Source organism: Pleurodeles waltl, chromosome 3_1, assembly GCF_031143425.1.
Source record: "Pleurodeles waltl isolate 20211129_DDA chromosome 3_1, aPleWal1.hap1.20221129, whole genome shotgun sequence".
NCBI classification, from domain to species: Eukaryota; Metazoa; Chordata; class Amphibia; order Caudata; family Salamandridae; genus Pleurodeles; species Pleurodeles waltl.
Window position 1 is genome coordinate 707,920,374 of NC_090440.1, and position 18,890 is coordinate 707,939,263.

The following is an 18,890-nucleotide window of genomic DNA, read 5'->3' on the forward strand; positions in this document are numbered from 1 at the left end:
GCACTTGGTGGGCTATCTCTGTCTTTCTCCGGATCACAGAAAAGAAAGCTGTGAAGCGTGTCGATCCTTTTGTTGGAAGAAGACTGAGGGATCAAAGAGCACATCGGTTGGAGATGGCGTCCAAGTCATCAGAACAAACGCCCGATATCTTCGACGAAGAACACGCACCAGAAGAAACTGCTCATCAAACGAGTTTCCGTCGCAGACTCCGATTCGGATCGAGATTCCGATGGCGACATCCCATCCATCCCCCCGGCGCAGTACGGGAGTACATCAACCCATTCCCATCAACAAAAAACAGCCAAAAAGACTTCAGCACTGGTCTTGGGTCTCCCACTGCTTGCCAGCCATGGTCAAACCCGAAAAATACAATCTGATGACCAACCTTCAGGTTTGGCACCGAAACACAAGACCAGAGTGCATTCGGCGCCGACCAAACATCTTGCCATGCCGGTTTCCGGATAGAGACAAAAATCAGAGACTTCCACCTTGGAGCCGAAAAAAGTAACAGCGCTTTCAGAGCCATCATTTTCAGTCTGACTCAAACATTCGGTTTCCAAACTTTCGGAGCTGAAACCTGTTGGTGGAAAATATGCTCCAGTTACTGAGGAGTCTTCTGAATTAAGGCCCGTATTGGAAGTAATGGACTCTAAAGAGCACAAAATCCATATACATAAGGACACAGGAAGAATCATAGCTCCTCCTCCAACAATCAAGAGAAAAATTTACTTTTCAAGAGACTGTAGAAACTGGGCCTCCACCTGCTAAAATATTTAAACAAAAGTAGAAACCAAAGGCACCACCACATTCTCCTTTACTCTCTGCTTCTCCACCACCACCCCCACCTACACAATTTTCACCACAATCCCCTATCTCAACACATGGGTATGATTTATATGATACTCAACAGGATATAGATCCATGGAACTTATATGATTCAGATCCCATCTCTTCTATTGATCCTGATTTATACCCCGCAAGACCGTCTCCACCTGAAGATACGACTGCTTACAATCAGGTTATAGCTAGGGCAGCTGTGTATCCCAAGGTACAATTACAAGCAGATCCCATTGAGGATGATTTCTTATTTGATACACTAACATCTACTTATAAAGTGTATCGGTGGCTTTTGTATGCTGCCAGGCATGCTTAAACATGCAGAGGACATTTTCAAGGAACCGGTAAAATCTAAAATTATTACACCAAGGGTGGATAAAAAGTATACACCTGCACCTTCTGATCCGGTTTTCATCAGAGCTCAATTGCCACCTGACTATAGTTGTCAGTGCAGCAAGGAAAAGAGCAAATAGCCAATCTACAGGGGATGATCCAGACAAGGAGAGTCGTAAATTTCACGCAGCTGGAAAAAGAGTAGCAACTCAAGCTGCTAACCATTGGAGGATTGCAAACTCTCAAGTGCTGTTGGCAAGATATGATAGGGCTCATTGGGACGAAATGGAAGATTTGTTACAGTACCTTCCACCAGAAAAGGGCACAACAGATAGTAACAGAGGGTCACGCGATTTCTAATACTCAGATTAGATCTGCAATAGATGCAGCAGATACAGCAGAAAGGGGTATCAACACCAGTGTCATTATTAGAAGGCACGCATGGTTAAGGACTTTAGGGTTTAAACTAGAAATACAACAGGAGTGTTGAATATGCCTTTTGATAAGCAACACCTGTTTGGGCCAGAAGTTGATACCACCATAGAAAAGCTGAAAAAAGACTGATACAGCTAAGGCTATGGGTGCCCTTTACACTACGCCTACTCAGGGAACTTTTCGCAGGCCCTAGTTTAGGGGTGGTTTCAAACCATCAACCTCAAAGCCATCCACATCTCAAAAGAAGCAAGGGCCACATTTTTACAACAGAGGCTCCTTAAGTGGCTCTTACAGAGGAAATAATTATAGAAGGTAAATCAACCACCCCAAGAAGTTCTTTCACCTCAACCAAACAGTGACTTTTCACACATCTCCACAGAGCATGCATCTCCTGTGAAAGGAAGACTGGTAAATGTTTACCCACAATGGCACAACATTACTATTGATCAATTGGTTCTTTCAATTATCCAACATGGTTATTGCCTAGAACTTATCTCTACTCCACCAAACATTCCCCATCACTCGCATAAACTTTCTCTGGAACATCTCAGTTTATAAAAACAGGAGGTACAATCATTTCTACTCCAATGTGCCATAGAGATTGTACCTATATCCCAACAAGGGTCGGGAGTGTATTACCCATCTCCCTCATACCAAAGAAAGATTATACTCTCAGACCAATTGTAGATCTCAGACCCCTCAATCAGTACATTCTGCCAGAACACTTTCAGATGGTTACTCTACAGGATATAATTCCCCTGCTTCAGAAACAAGATTACATGACAGCATTAGATCTAAAAGATGCTAATTTCCACATTCCCATACATCCAACACACCGCAAATTTTAAAGATTTGTTATTGCAGGAAAGCACTAACAATTTAAAGTACTGCTCGTTGGAGTAACAACATCAAGAGTATGCACCAAATGCCTAGCAGTGGTTGCAGCATTCCTCAGAAGACAACATACATGTCTTTCTGTATCTGGATGACTGACTCATAAAAGCCAGTACAATTCAAACCTGTCAACAGCACACACAGTGGATACCCTACACAACCTAGGATTCACAATCATCAAAAATCTTACCTACAGCCAGCACAAATACAACCATATCTGAGAGCAATTCTGAACACTCAGTGAGTATTAGCATACCCAACCCCAGTGAGAATTCAAGCTTTTCACAAACTCATATCTCAACTGCAATACAACCACACTTACACAATGAAGTTAATCATGAAACTATTGGGAATGATGGCATCGTGCATAGCAAAAGTACCCAATGCACGCCTAAACATGAGACCACTACAGCAGTGTCTCTCGCAACAATGGTCTCAGGCACAGAGTCACATTCATGATCTAGTGTTGTTGAACTGCCAGACTTTGCACTCTGCAACGGTGGAATCACACCAACTTATTAAAAGGGCGACCATTTCAGGACACTGTGACACAGACAATAATCACAACTGATGCGTCAATGATAAGACGGGGGAGCCCACCTCAACATCCTCACCATACAAGGGGAATGGAAGTCAGTTCAACAAACCTATCACATAAACCATTTGGAATTACTGGCAATGTTCCTAGCACTCAAAGCTTTTCAAACACAGATCACAGGCAAAACAGTGTTAATAAGGACAGACAACATGACCACAATGTATTATCTGCAAAAATAGAGGGGTGGGGGAAGGGCACACTCATCTCAATTGTCCCTTTTAGCACAGACAATTTGGAAATGGGCAATTCACAATCACATTTAGCTAGTAGTAGAGTACATGCTAGGGCAGTGGTTCCCAATCTGTGCGCCGCGGCTCGCTGGTGCGCCATCAAAACTAGCCAGGGGCGCCGCACACAGTTTGGGAACCACTGAGCTATTTATAGCCCTTGGGCCAGTTCGTACAAAATAAAACTACTCAGTTGTAGCAGCTCTTTTTTAATTTTGTCCTTGAGCGCCCTCTGGTGGTTAAACACAACTAAAGGGATTCTACATTTCACAATATTTAAACAGTTATGTTATAACTACATAAAAATGAGACCTGCCCATTTTACTAGGGTTACGTCAACCAATATTTTCCCCTTACTAAAAAACTCTATGCATGCTGTAATAAAACAACTGTTACATTTTTATTTTTTACAGTTATATATAGAATTACAATACCTTCATTGGCGTCATCCCAATTCTTTTCAGGGAGAAAAATGGATGTACTCCCTAGGCCAGGCTTACATCCCCCACCCGCCAACAAAAAGTAACATAATGGGGAGCCGCAGCCAGTGGCCAATAGATCAAGGGAGCCGTGGGTCGAAAATGTTTGGGAACCACTGTGCTAGGGATACACAATCAACTAGCGGACCTCTTGCACAGAAGGTGCAGGAAGAAGCCCATGCAGCACTACAAAAGAGGATCCCATGTCACCGGAAGAACCATACAGAGGACTGTGCTTCGCAGGAAGGAGCGCCGGGTACCAGAGCTGCACGTCGCCTGAAGATCCCTTGGAAGAGATGCAAACAAGCCTTGGCAGCTACAAGAGACTCAGAGCATGGGGTACTGTCCTGCGTGGGAAGACAAAGGCTTACCTCCACCCAAGTTGGACAGCTGATAGAGAGGACCAAGGGGACCACTCCAGACCACCACTCGTGATGCAGGATCCACGCAGCTCAGCAGGAGAGAGGATCCACGCAGCCGGTCGTCGTTGCTGTAGGTGCCTGCGGATGTAGGGGAGCGACTCCTTCACTCCAAGGGAAGTTTCTTCTTCCTTCCTGTGCAGGCTGAAGAGTTGCTGTCTTCTGAGGATGCACGGCCGGGAAAATGTTGCAGAGCTGGCAGGAGTCTCGGAAACAATGTTGCAGCAGAGTCTTCCTCTTGGATCTGCAGCTTTGTCAGTTTCTGGAGGGTCCAGTCGCGGTTCAAGTGGCCAGCAGTTGAAGTGGAGGTTGCAGAGGAGTCCTGCTGGAATCTTGCAATCCGAATCTGAGGACCCATCCAAGAGAGAGACCCTAAATAGCCCTAAAAGGGGGTTGGTCACCTAGTCAGGTAAGCACCTATCAAGAGGGGGCTCTGACGTCACGTGCCTGGCCACTCAGATGCTCCCAGCGTTCCCAGCCAACCTTGAAAACAAGATGGCAGAACCCATGTACCCTCTGGAGGAGCTCTGAGCACCATCCCTGGGGTGGTCATGGACAGGGGAGTGGTCACTTTCCATTCCATTGTTCAGTTTCATGCCAGAGTAGGGACGGGGGTGGGGGGGGTCCCTGAAACGGTGTGGACTGGTTATACACAGAGGGCACCAAATGTGCCTTTCAAAGCTTAACCAGTTGCTTGGGGGAGGCTACCCCTCCCAAGCCAGTCACACCTATTTCCAAAGGGAGAGGGTGTTACCTCCCTCTCCCAAAGGAAATCCTTTCTTCTGCCTTCCTGGGCTCGATCAGATCAAGCAGCAGGAGGGCAGAAACCTGTCTGAGAGGTCGCAGCAGCTTGAGCTGCCCGGAAAACCCTGTAAGACTGGTGGTAGCAATGCTGGAGGTCCTCTAAGGAGCCCCCAGAGTGCATGGAATCATACTTCCAATACTTGCAACAGTATTGGGGTATGATTCCGACATGTTTAAACATGCCTAGGTTCGGAGTTACCATTGTGTAGCTAGACATAGGTAGTGACCTATGTCCAGTACACGCATAAAATGGTGTACCCACACTCTCAAAGTCCAGGAAAATGGAGCTGGAGTTCGAGGGGGCACCCTGCCCTCTGGGCTAGAAGGGCCTGCTATAGGGGTGACTTACAGTAGCCTTGTGCAGTGACCTGGTAATGAAAGGTTGCATTAACCCTTTCACACAGGCTGCAATGGCAGGCCTGCTGAACAGTTTGCATAGGCTCCCTGTGGGTGGCATAATATATGCTGCAGCCCATATGGATCACCTGGTACCCCAATGCCCTGGGTACTTAGGTAACATATATTAGGGACTTACATGTGAGTACCAGTAAGCCAAATATGGGATGAAATACAGAGTTTGGGAGAGAGAGCATAATCACGGGGGTCCTGGTTATCAGGATCCCAGTGAACACAGTCAAACATACTGACATCAGGCAGAAAAAGGGGGTAACCATGCCAAGAAAGAGTGTACTTGACTACAGTGGGGGCGACGAAAGGTGCCCATTTGTGTAGGGGACTGTAGAGCACCCATGGCTTGAGCTGTGTCTGTGTCTTTTTTAGGCTTCTGAATAGTAGAATCCACTTGAAAGCCAAAGGAGGAGCCACTCTATTTCTTCTAGTGAGCCTGGTCAAATCTAGCCAGTAAGGCCTGTGAATTGGCCATTCACCAATGGTTAGCTGCCTGTGCAGCCACTCTCTTGCCGGCAGCATCTGTTTTCTTACTCTCCTTCTCAGGAGGAGGAGAGTCCCATGTGGCCTGGCTATTAGCACGTTTCTGTATGGTGGTAGCTACTATGGAATTTGGAGGGACGTGTGACCTAATGTATAATGGATCTGTGGGAGCAGGCTTATATTTCTTTTCTACTCTAGGGGTGATAACCCTACTGTGGATGGGCTCTCTGAAAATTTCCTAAGCATGCCAGGGAATATAGTGAGAAATTGGATATCCCTGTGGTTAGTTGTAAGCGTATTGAACAGGAGTCCTACTCAATAGGGTCTCTGTGTAGCTGCACATTGTGGACGACTGCTCTCTCCCTGTAAATTTGGTTGTTGCTGACTTTGTACACCCCAAAATTAGCATACTGGTGCCCCCATATAAGTCCCTAATATATAGTACATAGGTACCCAGGGCATTGGGGTACCAGGGGTGCCCCATGGGCTGCAGCATGTATTATGGGAGCCCATGCAAAATGTGTCTGCAGGCCTGCCATTGCAGCCTGCGTGAAAAGGTGCATGCACCCTTTCACTACAGGTCACTGCACCAGGTCACTGTAAGTCACCCCCATGGCGGCATTCCTAGCCCAGAGGGCAGGAAGCAAGTACCTGTGTATGAGGGCACCACTGCATGAGCAGAGGTGCCCCTACGAACTCCAGCTCAATTTTCCTGGACTTCATGAGTGCGGGAAGCCACTTTACCTGTGTACTGGACATGTGTCCAGCTACATAATGGTAACTCTGAACCTGGGCATGTTTTTTTATTAAATATGTCGGAATCATACCCGGATACCAGTGCCAGTATTGGTTGTATGATTCCATGCACTCCGGGGGCTCCTTAGAGGACCCTCAGCTTTGCTCATACCGGTTTGCAGGGTTTTCCTGGGCAGCCCGCACTGCTGCCATCCTACAGACATGTTTCGGCCCTCCTGCTACTTGACCAGCTGAGGCAGAGGAAGGCAGAACAAAGGGTTTCCTGTGGGAGAGGGAGGCAACACCCTCACCCCTTGGAAATAGGTGTTACGTGGCTTGGGAGGGGTAGCCACCGGTATGCTTTGAAAGGCACATTTGGTGCCCTCCTTGCATAAACCGGTTTGCACCAATCCAGGGACCCCTGGTCCCTGCTCTGGCACAAAACTGGACAAAGGAAAGGAGTGACCACTCCCCTGTCCATCACCACCCCAGTGGTGGTGCCCTGAGCTCCTCCAGGTGGCCAATTGATTCTGCCATCTTGAATCCAAGGTGGGCAGAAGCCCCTGGGAGCATCTGAGTGGCCATGTAAGATAGGTGACGTCACTGCCCCCTCCTGATAGGTGGTCACCCTGCTAGGTGACCAGTCCTCCTTCCAGTGCTATTTAGGGTCTCCCTCTTGGGTGGGTCCTCAGATTCGACGTGCAGGATTTTGGCGGGACTCCTCTGCATCGCTTACTTCATCTTCTGACCACTAGGACTGCAACTGGACCCTCCAGGAACTGACAATCTGCAAGTTCAGCGATGACTCTGCCCTGCAACATTGTTTCATTCTACGGCTCCTTCCACCAACTGCAACATTTCCCCAGCTGTGCATCCCCTGAGAGCGGTGAGTCTTAAGCCGACACAAGAAGTAAGAAGGAATTTCCCCTGGAGTGAGTCACTCCCCTGCATCTGAAGGCACCAACTGCAGTGACCACCAGCTGCTTGGATCTGCTCTCCTCTGGAACTGTGTGGATACTGCATTACAGGTGGTGGTCTGGAGTGGTGCCCTTGGTCCTCTCTGCCATGGGTGGCATAATACATGCTGCAGCCCATGGGGCTCCCTGGTGCCCAAATACCTTGGGTACCATATACTAGGGACTTATAAGGGGCTACCAGTATGTCAATTGTGGAGTACACAAAAGTCCTAGGCAACCATATTTAGAGGGAAATAGCACAATCACTGGGGTCCTGGTTAGCAGGATCCAATGAAAACAGTCTAAGCATACTGATAGCAGGCAAAACATGCGGGTGACTATGCCAAAAAGAGTGATTTTCCTACATATACTCTCTATACTTCCTCATTCCAAAACAAGACTGCTCTCTTAGGCCTATTCTGGACCTCAGACCATTAAACCTGTACATTTTTGCAGAACACTTTCACATGGTTACTCTTTAAGATGTTATTCGACTTCTGCAACAAGGCAACTTCATGACGGCTGTAGATCCAAAGGATGCCTACTTTCATATTCCCATCGACCCTGCACACTGAAAATATCTAAGATTCGTGGTTGCAGGCAAACATTATCAGTTCAATGTCCTGCCTTTCAGAGTCACGACTGCTCCCAGAGTCTTCACAAAGTGCTTAGTAGTAGTCGCCGCACACCTCAGAAGACAGTACATACAAGTGTTCCCTTACCTAAATGACTGGGTCATCAATTCCAGCACATTACCACAGTGCCAATATCACACTCAGTTCACAGTGGATCTCCTTCACACTCTGGGTTTCACAATCAACTTTTCCAAATCCCACCTCCAGCCTCTTCAGAAACAACCCTATCTAGGAGCTGTTCTCAATGCAGAGTTGGAGCTAGCATACTCCAACTTGGCTCAAGTTCATCAGTCTCTTCTCCCTCAGTTTCAGGAGAAACACACATCCACAGTCAGGATTATTATGACCTGTTAGGGATGATGGCGTCCTGCATTGCCATTGTTCCCTAATCCAGACTCCACGTGAATCCCCTACAGGAATGTCTGTCTCATCAGTGTTCTCAGTGATGGGGTCACCTGGAAGATCTAGTGTTGTTGGACCGCGATACTGACTGCTCTCTGCAATAGTGGAACACCACCAACCTGTTGAAAGGGCAGCCCTTTTTGGATCCTGTGCCTCAGGTCATTCTGACCACAGATGCATCACTGGCGGGTTGGGACGCTTGCCTTCAAGACCTCACAGTACAGGGCCTTCGTGATCTCAGTCACTAATCCCTACATATCAATTCCCTCGAGCTTTAGGCAGTATTTCTAGCCCTGAAAGCATTTCTTCATCACCTGTCTTACAAGGTTATGTTAGTCTGCACAAACAACATGGCAGCCATGTATTAGCTACAGGAAGGGGCGGGGAGGCACAGTCGTGCAGTTATCACAACTCTCTCAGACAATATGGAAGTGGGCTCTCCACCACCGCATTCACCTTGTGGCAGAGTGTCTCCTAGGAATGGACAACAACTTTGCAGACCTGCTCAGCAGGATACATTATCAAGTCCACTAATGGGACTTGAAACATGTTTCACAAAGTGGGGAGCTCCTCAGATAGACCCTTCCACCACAGCAGAAAAGCCAAATGCCCAAACTTCACCTCCAGGTATCCACACCCTCTTTCTAAGGACAACGCTTTATGAATGAACTGGTCAGGGATATTTGCTTTAGCTTTTCCACCTCTCCCTCTCATTCCAGTTCTGGTTTGGAGGATCAGGCAAACATCTCTCACCATAATTCTTGTAGCTCCCGCTTGGGCTTATCAGCCATGCTTCACCACACTTCTGGACCTATCAGTAGTCTCTCACAAGAAGCTTACCAGCAGACTGGACCTTCTCACTGAAAATCAAGGACAAATCAGACATCCAGACCCCAGGCCACTCAACCTTGCAATAAGGCTCCTGAAGTCATAGAATTTGGTTACTTGGGTTTGCCTCTGGAATGTATAGACATTCTAAGGGAAGCCCGCAGACCTCATCTTATGCTGCAAAATGCACAAGATGTGTATGCTACTGCCAACCCAATCATATTAACCCCATTAAAGATACTGTTCGAGACATTGTTATTTGCTTCATTTACAAAAAGCAAATTTAGCTTACATCTCACAGCTATAGCTGCGCATCTACAAAACGGACAACACTTCCTTCTTGAGATTAAAGCTTTCATTGAATGCATTAAAAGGGTTATTCCACCAAGGGAGCCTCCTGCACCATCCTGGAACCTCAGTGTTGTGCTTACCAGGCTCCTGGGCTCTTCTTTTGAGCCACTTCATTCATGTCCTCTTCAGTTCCTTTCTTGGAAGGTGGCTTTCTTAGTTGCCATCACATCACTCGGGTGTGTCAGTGAGCTCCAGGCCCTAACCTTGGAAGAACATTTCTTCCAAATTCATAGAAACAAGGTGGTCCTTCGCACAAACCTGAAGTTCCTTCCTAAAGTGGTTTCACAATTCCATATCAACCAATCCATTGAGCTACCAGTCTTTTTCCACAGCTTTACTCTGTTGTGGAAAGAGCTCTCCACATTCTAGATATTGCACGAGCACTTATGTATTACATTGTCAAAACCAAAGACTTTAGGAAAACTAAACATCTCTTGTTTTTTCTCTACCTCACAAGGGCTGTCCAGTATCCAGAAGTGGCATAGCTCGATGGATAGTTAAGTGTTTACAGACTTGCTATGCTAAAGCAGAGAGGCAGTTACCTGTTACTCCGAGAGCACATTCTAATAGGAAAAAAGGTGCCACTATGGCTTTTCTTGGAAACATCCCTATAGCTGACATTTGTAAGATAGCTACATGGTCAACACCACATACATTTTATAGCTTTACAGTGTGGATGTACCAGCACATCAGCAAGCTGACGTATGTTAAGCTGTGCTACAAACACTTTTCCAGCCAAATACCACTTCCACAGGCTAGCCACCACTTTTATGGAGGGACTGCTTTACTCTTTGCAGAGCATGTGTATCTATAGCCGCAGATGCCATCAAATGGATAATGTTACTTACCCAGTAAGCATCTGTTAGTAGCATGTAGTGCTGTAGATTCACATGCTCCCTCCCTCCTCCCCAGAAGACTGTGGCCATTACAGTTACTTTATATTTGTATATATTTTTACAAAAGTAGTTACATTTGCATGGACATCTTTCTTTACACCTTCTCAACACTCCTTTTCTTACCCGCCTGTGGGAAAGCAATCTAAAAAAGGAGTTGATGCCCATGCGCAGTATCACCGAGATGTCACTCGATCCCTTGACTCGAAATGCTTTTCGGAAATAAAACAACTTACAACAGTCTGGACCCAACGCTAGATGGCAGGAGAATGTATAGCATGTGAATCTACAGCACTACATGCCACGAACAGATGCTTTCTTGGTAAGTCACATTTTCCTTACTGGCAACTCCGACAACACTTGAAGTCTTTTCTAGTTGTCACTGAATACAAAAAAGACAATACAAATCCTATGGTATGCTTCCTTGTCATTCCACAGTATCTGGTCTAGTTCCATTTTCTGTCTCTCATGCCACCACCTTCTGAGCTGTTTCCATATTTTTCTGTCATCATCTTTGTTGGTTTTGCTTCCCCTCTCTTTCTATCATCTTCATAGCTCATTGGGGCATTTTCTGTGCATCACTCATAGGTATGTTGGCTTCCAGATATTGTGGATACTGTGTGTGCGCATGTTAAACATCTGCACTGCTTTATTTCATTTTCACAGATATTTGTGAATGAGGTGAATCAGCATCGGGACCACATCATTGAGTTGGATAAGATGGGGAACCAGCTGAAGTTCCTCAGTCAGAAACAGGACGTGGTTCTCATCAAGAACCTGTTACTCAGTGTCCAATCCCGCTGGGAAAAGGTGGTTCAACGTTCTGTGGAGCGAGGCCGAGCTCTGGACGATGCCCGAAAGCGTGCCAAACAGGTGAGTGTTAGGAGCGTGGACCCTAAGGTGTTAGATTTAGCAGAGATTCAAACCTTCTATATATCAGTGAGCTTCGGCTACAGCTTAGCAGCTCTTGTCTTCCTATAGTTCCACGAGGCATGGAAGAAACTCATTGACTGGCTGGAGGATGCAGAGAACCGACTCGACTCTGAGGTGGAGATTTCCAATGATCCTGACAAAATTAAGTTGCAGCTCACCAAGCACAAGGTAAACTATGTTCCAGGTGAAACATCATGAAATTAGTAAATGAAGCCTTGGTAGAATCTTCTCTAATCCATATTCTTTTTGAAGGCGTGACTCAATAGATTGGTTACAGGACCTACTGTTAATGTTGCAATAAGTTTGTTCCTCCTTATTTGCTTGCTTCCTTCTGTTGAGCTTTTGTTTTGTCGCCCAAGTTGCTTTTTGCCCTTGGATATATCAGATAAGTGCATTCGCAGGAACATACTTTAATTACTTTTAAAGACCCGTTTTCTGCTCTTGAAAATGTTGTGCTGCCCATAAAAATAAAGCCATGACATCTTTCAAGTAGTGTACAAGCCCTTTCTGTGGGTGATTGCTCAAATCACTTATTTTACACAACATACAGTTTATGTGGATTTTATGTCTACTTGTTACTGGTAAGAAGCTTTTTTCTTACCTCCAGTCATATATGCTTTTCTTCCTATAGGAGTTCCAAAAGACATTAGGCAGCAAGCAGCCAGTTTATGACACCACCGTCCGGACCGGAAGGGCTCTGAAAGAGAAGGCTTCACTGACAGATGACTCCCAGAAACTTGATCACCTGCTGGGAGAAATACGGGACCGATGGGACACTGTGTGTGGAAAATCTGTGGAAAGGTGATGATCTCTCTAAGGCAGCCATATGACTCTAGTGATTGTGATATCGTCTGAGAAACCTAAAAATGAAAGCACTGGGGAATCCAAAGATGGCTCACAAAAATTAGAGCTACAACAGATTTGCACAATATCCATATAGAATGAATTTAGATTGAATACATCTAAATGGAGTACATTTACATAATCAGCCATAATCCGAAAAAACTAACATGAATCTGAACTTCGTCCACCTGCGTTGGGAACCCTTGCTTTATAGGATATGCTGCCATCTTATTTAATGTTTTGGGTCTTCTGAACATGAAGGCTTTACAGGAAGTTAATCCAATTAGTCTTTCAATGAGCTACCTTTTCTTGCCTTGTGGTGGGTCTGTTGAATGAGGTTTACTAAACTATAGTAGTCAACATTCGAAAGACAATGTTGTCATACTTTAACCATCATTGAATTGCTATATGTGCAGGTCTTGAAAAATTATAAAAATGTTATTAGACCTGCAGGTCGAGTAACTTTAATTAGCTACTTGTCCTAACTATAATGTACTTGACCCGTAAATGGGTTACAAATTGTGTGATGCGTGGCAAATATTTTAGTTTATAGTCGCCTTTTTTTCATTCTCACATACCAGTGCACCTTCAAATATGTGAGCTTAGCATTTCTGCTGTACAAAAAAAACTCTTTTGTTTGATTAAATAGACAAAATGTTTGTTCCATGTATAAGAATCTAGCCCATGTATAGGGGACATATGATCCATGACTTGTGTAAAGAAATGGCTCCCTGTTGCAGTTACCCCCCACTTTTTGCCTGATACTGATGCTGACTTGACTGAGAAGTGTGCTGGGACCCTGCTAACCAGGCCCTAGCACCAGTGTTCTTTCACCTAAAATGTACCATTGTCTCCACAATTGCCACAACCCTGGCACCCAGGTAAGTCCCTTGTAACTGGTACCTCTGGTACCAAGGGCCCTGATGCCAGGGAAGGTCTCTAAGGGCTGCAGCATGTCTTATGCCACCCTATGGACCCCTCACTCAGCACAGACACACTGCTTGCCAGCTTGTGTGTGCTGGTGGGGAGAAAATGACTAAGTCGACATGGCACTCCCCTCAGGGTGCCATGCCAACCTCACACTGCCTGTGGCATAGGTAAGTCACCCCTCTAGTAGGCCTTACAGCCCTAAGGCAGGGTGCACTATACCACAGGTGAGGGCATATGTGCATGAGCACTATGCCCCTACAGTGTCTAAGCAAAACCTTAGACATTGTAAGTGCAGGGTAGCCATAAGAGCATATGGGCTGAGAGTCTGTCAAAAACGAACTCCACAGCTCCATAATGGCTACACTGAAAACTGGGAAGTTTGGTATCAAACTTCTCAGAATAATAAACCCACACTGATGCCAGTGTTGGATTTATTAAAAAATGCACACAGAGGGCATCTTAGAGATGCCCCCTGTATTTTACCCAATTGTTCAGTGCAGGACTGACTGGTCTCTGCCAGCCTGCCGCTGAGAGACGAGTTTCGGACCCCATGTGGTGAGGCCCTTTGTGCTCTCTGGGGACAGAAACAAAAGCCTGCTCTGGGTGGAGGTGCTTCACACCTCCCCCCTGCAGGAACTGTAACACCTAGCAGTGAGCTTCAAAGGCTCAAGCTTCGTGTTACAATGCCCCAGGGCACTCCAGCTAGTGAAGATGCCCGCCCCCTGGACCCAGCCCCCACTTTTGGCGGCAAGTCCAGGAGAGATAATGAGAAAAACAAGGAGGAGTCACTGGCCAGTCAGGACAGCCCCTAAGGTGTCCTGAGCTGAGGTGACTCTGACTTTTAGAAATCCTCCATCTTGTAGAAGGAGGATTCCCCCAATAGGGATAGGAATGTGACCCCCCTCCCCTTGGGAGGAGGCACAAAGAGGGTGTACCCACCCTCAGGGCTAGTAGCCATTGGCTACTAACCCCCCAGACCTAAACACGCCCTTAAATTTAGTATTTAAGGGCTTCCCTGAACCTAAAGATTTAGATTCCTGCAACTACAAGAAGAAGGACTGCCGAGCTGACAAACCCCTGCAGAGGAAGAACAGAAGACACCAACTGCCTTGGCCCCAGACTTACCGGCCTGTCTCCTGCCTTCCAAAGAAACCTGCTCCAGCGACGCTTTCCAAGGGACCAGCGACCTCTGAATCCTCTGAGGACTGCCCTGCTTCGAAAAAGACAAGAAACTCCCGAGGACAGCGGCACTGCTCCAAAAGAACTGCAACTTTGTTACAAGGAGCAGATTTAAAGACCCCTGCAATTCCCCGCAAGAAGCGTGAGACTTGCAACACTGCACCTGGCGACCCCGACTCGACTGGTGGAGAACAACCAACTCAGGGAGGACCCTCCGGCGACTCTACGACTGTGAGTAACCAAAGTTGTCCCCCCTGACCCCCCACAGCGACGCCTGCAGAGGGAATCCCCAGGCTCCCCCTGACCGCGACTGTCTGAACTCCATTTCCCGACGGCTGGAAAAGACCCTGCACCCGCAGCCCCCAGCCCCTAAAGAAACGGAACTTCTGTGCAGGAGTGACCCCCAGGAGGCCCTCTCCCTTGCCCAGGTGGTGGCTACCCCGAGGAGCCCCCCCCTTGCCTGCCTGCATCGCTGAAGAGACCCCTTGGTCTCCCATTGAAACCTGAAGGAAACCCGACGCGTGTTTGCACACTGCACCCGGCCGCCCCCGCGCTGCTGAGGGTGTACTTTCTGTGCTACTTTGTGTCCCCCCCGGTGCCCTACAAAACCCCCCTGGTCTGCCCTCCGAAGACGCGGGTACTTACCTGCTGGCAGACTGGAACCGGGGCACCCCCTTCTCTCCATTATAGCCTATGTGTTTTGGGCACCTCTTTGACCTTTGCACCTGACCGGCCCTGAACTGCTGGTGTGATAACTTTGGGGTTGCTCTGAACCCCCAACGGTGGGCTACCTTGGACCAAAAACTCAAACCTGTAAGTGACTTACTTACCTGTGAAAACTAACAATAACTTAGCTCCCCCAGGAACTGTGAAAATTGCACTGTGTCCACTTTTAAAACAGCTTATTGTGTTTTATGTAAAAAGTATACATGCTAAAGTAATGATTCAAAGTTCCTAGAGTACTTACCTGCAATACCTTTCAAAAGAGCTATTACATGTAAAATTTGAACCTGTGGTTCTTAAAATAAACTAAGAAAATATATGTTCGATGGCATCTGTCGCTGTAGATACGCATGTTCTGCAATAGCTCGCCATCTGGTGTTGGGCCGGAGTGTTACAAGTTGTTTTTCTTCGAAGAAGTCTTTCGAGTCACGGGACCGAGTGACTCCTCCTTTTGTCTCCATTGCGCATGGGCGTCGACTCCATCTTCGATTGTTTTTTTTCCGCCATCGGGTTCGGACGTGTTCCTGTCGCTCCGAGTTTCGGAACGGAAAATTAGCTAATTTCGGAAGATTTTCGTCGGTATTGTTGCGTTCGGGATCGGCGTACTTAGATTCCACACCGCATCGAAGATCGAAGAGCTCCGGTGCCCTTCGGGGTAGTTTTTCGATCCTCCGTCGGGGCCTGGTCGGCCCGACCGCGTGCTGAAGAACGCCGATGGAACGGACCCCGTTTCGTTTCTGCCCCAAATGCCACAATAAATACCCCTACACAGACCAACACTTGGTCTGCAACCTGTGCCTGTCACCTGAGCACAGCGAAGACACCTGCGAGGCCTGTCGTGCGTTCCGGTCCCGAAAAACACTCCGAGACCGTCGAGCCAGAAGACTTCAAATGGCGTCCGCACCGACAGCCCAACGGGAGTTCGAGGAACAGGAAGAAGAAGGTACCTTCTCGATCCAAGACTCAGACTCCGAAGGATTCGACGACACACAAACCGTGAGTAAGACGTCGAAAACCACACAAAGAAACATTTACAAGGCCCAGGGGACGCCACTGCCACCAGGCCATGGCTCCACCCATAAATTCGGTGACCGACCGTCGGCACCGAAAAAGGCCAAAACAGTGCCGAGATCGTCCGACTCCGGTCGAGACACCGGCACGCAGCCTTCTCGGGACCGAGAAAGTGCTGGAGACAAGCCTCGACACCGAGATGCCGGTGTGGACACGGCTCGACGCCGAGACAGCGGCACCGAAACAGATCGACGCCGAGAGGTTTCGGCCCCGAAAAGGAAAAAAGTCACCTCGGAGCCGAAAAAACACGCAGACAAAGTTTCAACGCCGAAACAAACTGCAAGCGACCCAGCTTCAGGCTCTTATACAGAAGAGCACTCGCTAACCTCTCAAATGCAAAAGCATAGGTTTGAGGAAGAGCTACAAGCAACTGATGTGGACCATACGCAAAAGCGTATCTTCATTCAGCAGGGGACAGGAAAAATAAGCACCCTTCCCCCCATTAGGAGAAAGAGAAGGTTGGAGTTCCAGACGGAACAAGCACCACAACCAAAAGTGGTTAAAAGAATTACACCACCACCCTCTCCTCCGCCCGTGATTAACGTTTCACCAGCACAAACTCCATCTCACTCCCCAGCTCACACCACCATGAGCCAGGGTGACCAAGATCAGGACGCATGGGACCTATACGACGCCCCAGTGTCAGATAACAGCCCGGAGGCCTACCCTACAAAGCCATCTCCACCAGAAGACAGCACCGCGTACTCTCAGGTGGTGGCTAGAGCAGCACAATTTCATAACGTAAGCCTCCACTCAGAACAGGTCGAGGATGATTTCTTGTTCAACACACTCTCCTCCACCCACAGCTCCTACCAAAGCCTGCCTATGCTCCCTGGTATGCTCCGGCACGCAAAAGACATATTTAAGGAGCCGGTCAAAAGTAGGGCAATCACACCAAGGGTGGAAAAGAAGTATAAGCCGCCTCCTACGGACCCGGTTTTCATCACTACACAGCTGCCACCAGACTCTGTTGTTGTAGGAGCAGCTAGGAAAAGGGCCAACTCTCACACATCTGGAGATGCACCACCCCCAGATAAAGAAAGCCGCAAGTTTGATGCAGCTGGTAAAAGAGTCGCAGCACAAGCTGCAAACCAGTGGCGCATCGCGAACTCCCAGGCACTACTTGCGCGCTATGACAGAGCCCACTGGGACGAGATGCAACATCTCATTCAACATCTGCCCAAGGACTTCCAAAATAGGGCGAAACAAGTGGTTGAGGAGGGACAGACCATCTCCAACAACCAGATACGTTCCTCCATGGACGCTGCAGATACAGCTGCACGGACAATTAATACATCTGTAACTATCAGACGGCATGCATGGCTCCGAACGTCTGGATTTAAACCAGAGATTCAACAAGCAGTTCTCAATATGCCTTTTAATGAAAAAGAACTGTTCGGTCCAGAAGTGGACACAGCGATTGAGAAACTCAAAAAAGATACGGACACTGCCAAAGCCATGGGCGCACTCTACTCCCCGCAGAGCAGAGGGAATTACAGCACATTCCGTAAAACGCCCTTTCGAGGGGGGTTTCGAGGTCAAAGCACACAAGCCAGCACCTCACAAGCAACACCGTCCACTTACCAGGGACAGTATAGAGGAGGTTTTCGGGGCCAATATAGAGGAGGGCAATTCCCTAAAAATAGAGGAAGATTTCAAAGCCCCAAAACCCCTACTACTAAACAATGACTCACATGTCACTCACCCCCTCCACACAACACCAGTGGGGGGAAGAATATGTCATTATTACAAAGCATGGGAGGAAATCACTACAGACACTTGGGTTCTAGCAATTATCCAACATGGTTATTGCATAGAATTTCTACAATTCCCTCCAAACATACCACCAAAAGCACAAAATTTAACAACACACCATTCCAATCTCCTGGAGATAGAAGTGCAGGCACTATTGCAAAAGAATGCAATCGAATTAGTGCCAAACACACAAATAAACACAGGAGTTTACTCACTGTACTTTCTGATACCAAAGAAGGACGAAACGCTCAGACCAATCCTAGACCTCAGAGTAGTGAACACTTTCATCAAATCAGACCACTTCCACATGGTCACACTACAAGAAGTATTGCCATTGCTAAAACTACACGACTACATGGCAACTTTAGACCTCAAGGATGCTTATTTCCATATACCAATACACCCATCGCACAGGAAATACCTAAGGTTTGTATTCAAGGGAATACATTACCAATTCAAGGTACTGCCTTTCGGATTAACAACCGCACCAAGAGTCTTTACCAAATGTCTAGCGGTAGTCGCTGCACACATAAGAAGGCAGCAAATACATGTGTTCCCATATTTGGACGACTGGCTAATCAAGGCCCATTCGTTCATACAGTGCTCAAATCACACAAATCAGATCATACAAACCCTCTTCAAACTCGGGTTCACCGTCAATTTCACAAAATCCTAAATTCTGCCACGCAAGGTACAACAATACCTGGGAGCCATAATAGACACATCAAAAGGAGTAGCC

General features: G+C 47.3%; 1 protein-coding gene across 3 annotated transcripts in view; it reads left to right on the forward strand.

Annotated features, from left to right (window-relative positions):
- MACF1 (microtubule actin crosslinking factor 1) overlaps window positions 1-18,890 on the forward strand; it is a 1,225,213-nt gene that overhangs the window by 1,002,447 nt on the left and 203,876 nt on the right. For all 3 annotated transcript variants that reach the window (XM_069223412.1, XM_069223414.1, XM_069223413.1), the window contains 3 exons: window positions 11,384-11,590; window positions 11,699-11,818; window positions 12,282-12,451. In XM_069223412.1, the coding sequence (XP_069079513.1) occupies window positions 11,384-11,590; window positions 11,699-11,818; window positions 12,282-12,451 (497 nt within the window). The remainder of the gene's footprint in view (window positions 1-11,383; window positions 11,591-11,698; window positions 11,819-12,281; window positions 12,452-18,890) is intronic.